The following is a 9,416-nucleotide window of genomic DNA, read 5'->3' as shown; positions in this document are numbered from 1 at the left end:
ATATTGATGTGGTAATAAACATGACACATCACTACACACTACTACATCAATATCGCACGCATACATACTCACAAATTATCTGTAAAACAGTGGATTTTTGGAGTTTGATCTAGGGTTTAGGATCCTCTTAACTGGATGGAACTAGAGAGAACTACAAAAATGTATAATATTACTATCGGGTTGTAAAAACAAAAACCAACACAAGGAAAATTTTATTCTTAAATACTGGCTGATCTCTTGCAGCAGCAAAATATAGGGTAACAAATTTCGTCAAAATATAAATTGTAAAAAACGTTAAAAAGTAGAATCAAAAATTAAAAATTAATGTATATTTAAAAGCGATACGTCAAAAAATTAGCTCAAATATGATCCGAAACATACATACTTTAATTACCATGTATGTACAATGTGAACATGTTACTTACTAAATATTTGTGCAATAAGAATCGCATATGACTTATTAGCCCATATTTTAGTTTTATTTAATTGCAAGAGTTTACGGAACGATTTTTATAATCCATATTATCAGATAAAATAAAATAATGCTTTTTGCAGTTTGTGTCACAGAGTTTTGCAAGTATTGTTTTATTTTACACGCGTGCCAGTCAATAAGATTGAAGAAAGACTAATGATCAGGGCATCGATCATGTAACTTTTTCTCTGGAGCAGAAACGTGAAAAGTGACGACAAACTATTAAAGATATTTTTAACAGTATCTTGTCGGTGTCTTCACTTTTCCGCCCTAAAGAAAAAGTTACATGATTGATATTCAGGAAATACATAAGCGCACTACACGTGTTTACTAACGCTATAATTGTTGAATTTTAATACTAAAAGATTTAAAAGTGTTTCTTAATCAAAATTCGTAATCCGTTAAAACCCGAATTCACTAGTTGAAACTAGAATGGTTGATTAGATGTAAAATCGAAATGTGGATAGTACAATTATAGATTTCGTTTCGCCCCGTAAACAGGGGAAGGCGTTGGACCTCGCTACGCGTAGAAAGTCGAAAACCCATGTGAAACAATACAATTATAGACCTTGTTTCAATTAACTTTAAAACTAGTGAAATCAGGTTTTAACGATTATGGGTTTTGATAACATATATAGATACATATATAATTTTTTTCATATATACATCACATATATTATATAGATAGTAAAATATACCTACTTGAGACTTTTGAGAAAGTGCCGGAGAACTGGGACTGTATAGTTCCACGGTCTTCTCACTGAATTTTACATCCGATTCCGAAATTTGTTTAAATTGATCTGTAGTCTGATGTTCCTTAACGGATGCAAGTTCTTCATTTGTTTTCGCAGGAATTAAATGTTTCATTGGTACATCTTTCGTTGCTTGCACAGGTCTGATTGCCATTTCTTCCGATGTCCATGTTCTCTCTAATGATTCTCTACTCTGTGGTTTTCTATGATAGAAATCCATCAGATCGGATTTACTAGAACTCTCCGAATAATCTGTAGGGCAAAGTTCTTCTTTCTTTGTGTTTTCAAATTCTTGCTCACACTTGTTAGTCTTGGACCATTCAGCATATTCTTCCTCCCATATATCTTTAGCTTCCGACTTTTCTTCAGACTGAGAGCCCATATCCCAACGACTTTTTTTAACTCGTTTACTTGGCTTGTTAGTTAATTTACTCGCATCTTCTTTGATATCTTTTTTTTCATTCGTTTTAGTCCATTCTTTCTCTATCGCGATAATATCGTTCACCTTACACACTTCCATTTCTTCGGTAGTCTTGCGAAAAAGAGATTCCTCTTCTATATCCCAATCATCCGTTTTATGCTTGCTCTTTTGTTTCAAGAGCATCATCTCTTCTCTCTCACCTTCTTCTTGCTCCTCCTCCCATATTCTTATTGCACACAAACGTTCCTGCTTCTTTTTCATTTCTCTCAAACTTTCCTTTTCTACTGCAATATAGGTGTCTGTTGTTTTATCATACCTAACTTCTTTCTCTATTTTTTTCGATGAACCCTGATTGCTTTTTCGTTTACTCGTAATTAGATCCGATCCCGCTTCCAAACTATCCACTTCCCACTCATCCGCTAGAAGGTGCTTTTGATGTACCTCTTTTTCGAGTTGTGTCAAAGATGGCACGTTTAATGTGTCAAAATCAGTTTCTCCCCATTTCTCCTGCTTCTGCTTTCCCAATTTCTTCAAATACTTAGCATCGTTTTGTATTTGTTGAGTAATACGTTCACTCTCTCTTTCCCAGTTTGCAAGGAACTCAGTACTATTTTTAATATCTTTGTCTCTTTTTTTCTTCTTTTTTGCTTCAATTTCTTCATCTGAGTTTGCTTTTCCCTCATGAATCCTTTCTTCATTAACTTTAGATGATTTATCTTTGTCCTGCTCAACATTATCTCGACTATGCTTTCTTTTCCTTCGATTTTTACCTTTTTCTAAATCATCCATCTTTTCTAATTCTCCAGTATCTTGACTTGAACTTTCGTCATCTTTTTGTTGCAGTGTCATCGCAGAATCCATTTCCCATTGCTCCAAAAAACTTTCGTCAGTCTTACTTCCTTTTCTTTTCTTTTTCTGTTTTAAGCGGTCATTGTCATGTATATCAGCGATAGTTTTTGTCGTTGATATAACTTGATCGGATCTCTTTCTGTCTCCACTTGCTGTTTCTTCTTTAATCTTCCTTGCTGGAGTCACTGACTGCAATATCTTTGTCCCATCTGAAGGTGAAGCTATTACAGGAGATTTCGATATTATTTTGCTTAAATCTCCATTATTAATAGATTTTGCTTCCACTGTCTTCTTCTTGATCTTCTTTTTCTTCTTTGTATGTTCATCTGAATCACTGCTATTGGAATCGGTGCTCATCCTCTTCTTTCGCTTCTTTTTTATTCGCGCAATGCGCTTTGCCTTTTTTCTTTTCTTCCCAACTTTCTTTTTCTTCCGCTTTCTTTTCTTTCTTTCTTCCGAACTACTGGAGTCGCTACTACTACTACTACTACTATCCGTACTCTCAGAATCGGAAGAAGATGAATTGCTTACTACCTTCCGTTTGCGTTTCTTCTTTTTTTTTTCCTTTTCTGAATCCGAAGAGGTGGTACTGCTAGATGAATCACTGCTGGATATGATTTTCTTTTTTTTCTTTTTCTTCGCTTCTCTTGATTCAGTATTCTCATCACTCAATCGTTCAACTTTGATTCTAACGTTTTCCCAATCACTTGGGATTGACTTCGAATCCTCAGATGCGTCATTTTCGTTTGTACGTTTAATTGGCATATTACTTTCATTGGCTTGTATTTGACAGTCTGTTGACAGAGTAGACTCCTCGCATTCTATACTCTTTATCGACCCATCCGTAGCTTGTTTATCTTTTTCTTCAAATTTTTCGTTTAGTGGTATTTCTATGTTCGTGTTATCTTCAGCCAAATTAGATTCTATATTAAATTCATGATAACTATGTGGAGAAGTAGATTTAACAGGGTTTTTCTTTGGAGAATATTCTTTAGACACGTCAGTTGTAGTGCATACCATCTTCATAAATTGTTCATATTCTGAAGCTAACTTTTCATTTCCAGCTGGCTGTAGTAAAGAAGATGTTGAAGCTTCATCATTTGTCATTATATTTTCGGTCTTTTCACTAGATGTATTTTCCTTGACATCCTCGACGTTATCAATTTTGTCATCATCCGCTACACTAGAAGTTGTGGAACATCTGTCTTCTTCTTAAAAGAAAAGATTTATTATTATTATCCCAAAGATTTTAACATCCATGTTATATGCATTATATGCACTGTTATAGTTAAAATTCACTTACGTTGATTTACGGAAACATGCAGTTTGTTTACTGGTTTTTCAGTTTCTTCTTTCGTTACATTGACAGACGACATTTCCTCATCTTCACTATCCCATTTTGACTTAGGAAGCTGTATGGTCATCTGCCACTTGGTATCTTTTTCACGCTTAGTCGTATTTATTTGTTGATACCAATTACGTTTCTCTTGCACTGTATCTTCTGCATCGATCCTACAATTACACAAAGATCTGGATAGATAAAGAAAGATTTGGATACGGAGGATATTACGATATACCGTGGTAAGGATGCCTCGCATATGTCTCGTATCTTTTCGCGACGTTCAGGAGTGACGACTTGCAGAAGTTGCGAAACGCCTAACAAAAGAGAAATGCGTGGATTTTCACAATATAATAACTGATGTCCCTTTGCACGTTTCGTCAACTTAATCGATTCAGGTGGATACTTTTTAGGTCCATCAAGTCCGTCAGCTATCAATGCTTGACGTTTTATACGGTGATTACTTAACATTAACATCTGTTCAAAATAACGTGTATAATCTTGCGTTGTTCTGAAATATACCACACAATACGCTTGATACACATTTACATATTACACACACATACACACACACACACACACATCAGAGATCACCAAAAGTTCGAGACCACCTAAATAATTTCTGAATGGTTCGAGATATTGGATTAAAATTTATAAGGTTACAATGGCATCATTAAATCTATCATTTAACCTTGAAAACACCCACCTCAACCTTCCGACGAAGGGCGGCAGGAGAGAGAAATTGAAAATCTTAAATGGCATGTGGGGTCGAGTGAGGGCTCATTTGAAAGAGCTTTTCAAGAAGAGCACCAGGTCAAGATGTCGTTGAGATCTCTATTTTTTTTACATTCTTATTTGAACTTTGGTGTTATTTAGCAGTAGTGGTCCATGGCGAGAACGTAAGGGAAAGTTTCATGCATATTCCTGAGTGGATGGATATGTGAAAGAGCGTGCGTGTATGTAAGAACATGCACCTTATCTTTCTCACATCCTCGTCGTAGGCTTCACTAGCGTTAAATAACACCAATGTTCAAACAAGTATAATTCTGCGTACAAAAATAGTAGACCTCGTGTTCTTCCCGTTTCGAAAAACTTTTTCAAACGAGCCCTCACTCGACCCCACATACCATTTAAGATTTTCATCTCCCCTCTGCCCTTCCACCGGAGAGTTAAAGTGGGTGTTTTCAACATTAAATGATTACATTTTGCCATTGTAACCCTAATTATTTAGGTGGCCCCGAACTTCTAGCAGTCTCTGTGTATATATATATATATACACACGTATGTTTATAAGATCTCAAATTTTAAATATATATAAATTATAGATAAGATCTCAAAATTACAAATATACCATACCTGATTTTTACAGATCGTTCTGAATTATCACGTTTTCTAAGATGAATAATATCGTTAATAGTTAAGCCAGATTTTCGTACTTCCGCCCACGAGTTACTTTTCAATAATACCTTTTCTTTCCATTTGTCTTTTTCTTTCTTAGCTTTGCCTTCTATTTCAGTTTCTGATACATCATTTCGTTTTTCTTTTACATTTTCTTTTTATTCTTTGTTTCGATTCTCTCTTTTGTCTCTTGTTTTTCTTTTTCGTTTTCTTTTTTATCCTTTCCTTCTTTCTTGTTACGATTTGTATCTGTTTTACTATTGTCTCGTTTATTTTTATCATTTTTCTTTTTCTTATCTTTCTTATGCTTTTCTCTATCCTGAGATTTTTGTGTAAAACGTTCTATACTTCCATTTCGATCTTTAACATCCTGATTTGAACTATCTTTATCAATTTTGTCACGATGTCGATACCTTACAAAAATAATTAGCTTTAATATCAAAGAAACCAGCCTTATCAGAACATAGAAAAGAATAATGGGGAGAAAGTATATTTCATATTTTTTTATACACATATGTATAAAAAATATGAAAATGTATACATTGTTACACATAATCAAAAATATTACCTTTCTGAATATTTTCGGTCCAATGATCTATTTTTACGATCATTGCTCATTCCCTCATGTTTATTTTTTTCTTTCGTATGTCTTGTACTTTCAAGTAAACCAGATGTATTCTTGCCAGTATGATTTTCATCTTCCATACTTGCTATAAAAAAGTTTTTATCATTAAATATCTGATTTAGAATCATAATTGTATAAAAACAATACCTGCTGCCATAGCTTCTGCGAGTAACATTTTACTTTTAGATTCCTCCCTTCGAATTTCTTCAATAGCCAGAATTTTTTCCTCTACAAATCATAAATTGTGAAAATGTATAATTTTTAAAGTACCAGTTAGAAGTAGCTTTATAAATCTTACAATTTTTGAATTATTAATCTTATTTAGATTCACAACAAAACAAACAAGGATTTAAATTCTTATTATAATTCAAGATTTAGACATATAAATCGATAATTAGTTAAAATTTCAAGTCTAACATTGGAAATTACAATTTTAAAATTGACATAATGTTAAGAAAAAAAGTTACAAGTCTAAAATTAATCATAATATGATGTTCACTGGATGATTAAAAATTATATGTGTACATAAATTTTCTAGATTCTCAATCTAGACATACTTCACGTTATAGAATATAAGTTACAGCAGTGTATTTATTAATATGGATTTTGTAATATAAGATTAAAATGTCCTACTAAATAAATATATATATATATATATATATATACATATATATATATGTATATATTGATATAATTTGTATATATGGAAAACACATTAATATTGTAAAAATTGTAATATTGAAGAAATGGGTAACTTATTCTACAAAAAAATAAAATTCATGAGCAATTAAGTTAGCAATTAAGATAACAATTTATCATACAATCAGTATAATAATATAAATCAATAATATACGAATATATGTATATTTTATAATATACTGACTTGTATATTATAAAATTTTACTTTTATCTAATTAAAAAGAATTATTCTTACTTAAATATTTAAATAGCACTTATATATTAAAAATTGTACTTAATTATTTCTAAAAAATCACTACAAAAGTCCATTTTTATACATAAATTATAAATATCAATGATTTAAATTTTAAAAATTCTGAACAAATATTAATTCACTGCAAACACAATTTGCAATTCAAAAAACTTACAACTTGAAAATTGAATGTGTTCAACCATTGTATTTATATTCGTAACGCTAAAATATAACTTTTTCATATCCTAACATACAAAGAAAGGTGTTACGAAAAGGCCGATTTTTGGCTCGCTCGCGGAAAGTAAAATTGATATTTCTTATAATTTTTGAGACGAGGAATCCAATGGTGCTAGTTAAAATTATGTCACATGTCGGGAACACATCGAAAATTGAGTTCAAAATCGGAAAAATGCGTTGCTCACTCGGAAAACGCACGGCAATCCGCCGGGTGGAGAAAGTTGCGACTCGAACATGTTCATGCAGGCGCACGGGACTTTCCATGATATTTTCGTTATTAAATATAGCATTTTTAATAACAATTTCTTCATTTGTAATGACAAAACATAATGTACACATTGCATATTATCGACACATGCGGCGTAGCGACTTGTCTCGCGAATGACTGTGACGCCACGCATTTTTCCAAATTTGAATTCAAATTTCGATGTGTTCCCGATATGTAACGTAATTTTAACTAGCACTATTGGATTCCTCGTTTCAAAAACTATAAGAAATGATGTCAATTTTACTTTCTACGAACGAGCCAAAAATCGGCTTTTTGTAACATCCTTCTTTTACTTGCTACAAAATTTTAACTTTAATTTAAAAAACAATTTTAGCAATCAAATCCAAAATTAAACCAATTCTTATAAAATCTAATAACCATCTATCTATTTAAACATTTACATTTTACAATTTAACAAGTAAACTAAACTTTTGATTTTACAGTTACATTCTATAATCTAGCATTATGGAAGGAAAAATTAAAGAATGTTTTTTTGCCAAAATTATGTAATATATAAATATCTGGAAAAACTCAGTGCATAATTGTGTACATAAAAATATAATGTATCTTCTTAAAAATAACAGAAATTTAAATTGTAATTTGTTGTCAAGATATTTTGCAGTAAAAATGAAAAAAAAAATTTAATCTATGACCTTAAATAAGAAAGTAAAACCAATTTCAAATTTATCAAATATATGACAAATATCAAATGTATAAGCATTTACAGTTATATGTAGTAAATACAAGAATTCTGAAACATTTCATGATAAAGTATATTTTGTATAGTATTACCTGTCTTTTTTCTTGATTTATTTATATTTATATCATCCTGAGTTTTATCTTTTGTCTTTAAAGCTCCAGTGGAATGCTGAGACAAGTTTGGCTTAACCTGGGATTTAGATAGTGCTTTGAATTGATTAGCAAATGCCATTAATCGTTTTTTGGCTTGAATTTTTCCAAGCACTGGTTTCACTGTCTTTGGACTCTCCAATCTTGATGTATCACCATCGCTTGCCTGGCCTTTGGTGCTGTCTGGTGTTTCTGGCATTTGTATATCCAACAAGGAAATCGAGATATCCGAAGTTGGCTCTTCCGGAGTATAAGTATCTTTTGATTGAGAAGTATCGGTTCCATCTTTTTCTAGTATCACACAATGGGATTATTTAATAAAGATTTAAATGTAACAAATGCTGTAATAACAAACAATGAATGAAATATGTTTCCTACCTGGCAAAGATGGTATCCTTTCTTCTTCTGCCATTAATAGATTTGATGTTTATCGAAATTTTAGTTACCTAAAAATCATACACATTCATGAGACTTACAAACATAATGGAAAATAATTAAAAACTTTATATTAAAAAATTGTATCCTGTAGCAAAATTATATAGTATTTTTAGAATATTATATAGTATCAAGAAATATTGTTAAACCCAGAAAGCTGTATAACACAGTGTAACTGTAGAAGACAGTTAATTTAGGCAATGTAGAACCACTATTATACAATTGAAACCTCTATTATGTGAAGCAACTGTTTATGTGCTATTAAGAAAAATAAACAAATGTAAGGAAATATAAATATTAGCGATATATGTATAATACGGATTTTATATATCTAATCTATATATGTATAATACGGTTTATATATATCTAATCTACAAGTAGCAAGCGTGAATAGATTATATGAAAAAATTTTACACAAGTATAATAAGAGGATGCATGCAATTTCTTATAGGCTAGCATCTTCATTGATATATTTACCGTAATTTGCAATTTAAACTATTGAAACGCATGCTATAGCCATATATCGATATCAATCCACTTTGCGATTTAAAATACGAATATACGATCGTCGCATAAATGTATCTTGTTCGTTCGGCTCCTATTTTCATAGAAGTTAAATGTAGTCAAACGAAACTGATATAAGAGACACAGTAGACATATTGTCCAAATTGCAGGCTGCCAACCGGTGTCATGTCATTAGGCAAGCCGTTTTTCGCGCATGCGCACTGAATTGCTAGGGAAATTTAGTAAGGCCGAGCACATAAAATATATGGACCTAAGAGAGTGCGTTCCCACTGAGTGCGTCACGCGTCGCTTTATCCGAATTGACCAATCAAAACG

General features: G+C 31.9%; 2 protein-coding genes across 3 annotated transcripts in view; both read right to left on the bottom strand.

Annotated features, from left to right (window-relative positions):
* The window catches only part of LOC105448518, an 18,700-nt gene extending 9,453 nt beyond the window's left edge, over window positions 1–9,247 (bottom strand). Inside the window, 10 exon segments of the mRNA XM_011687164.1 lie at window positions 1,175–3,702; window positions 3,798–4,006; window positions 4,072–4,344; window positions 5,190–5,421; window positions 5,424–5,644; window positions 5,800–5,941; window positions 6,004–6,084; window positions 8,085–8,432; window positions 8,520–8,587; window positions 9,054–9,247. Coding sequence (XP_011685466.1) covers window positions 1,175–3,702; window positions 3,798–4,006; window positions 4,072–4,344; window positions 5,190–5,421; window positions 5,424–5,644; window positions 5,800–5,941; window positions 6,004–6,084; window positions 8,085–8,432; window positions 8,520–8,553 — 4,068 coding nt within the window. The 5' untranslated portion in view covers window positions 8,554–8,587; window positions 9,054–9,247.
* Window positions 1–9,416, bottom strand: part of LOC105448519 (histone-lysine N-methyltransferase eggless) — a 43,958-nt gene that overhangs the window by 22,182 nt on the left and 12,360 nt on the right. The window lies entirely within an intron of this gene.

The sequence above is a fragment of the Wasmannia auropunctata genome, unplaced genomic scaffold (assembly GCF_000956235.1).
Source record: "Wasmannia auropunctata unplaced genomic scaffold, wasmannia.A_1.0 LD336085.1, whole genome shotgun sequence".
In the NCBI taxonomy this organism is placed as follows: domain Eukaryota; kingdom Metazoa; phylum Arthropoda; class Insecta; order Hymenoptera; family Formicidae; genus Wasmannia; species Wasmannia auropunctata.
The sequence above is the reverse complement of the archived record's forward strand: the minus strand, read 5'-3'. Positions and strand labels throughout refer to the sequence as shown.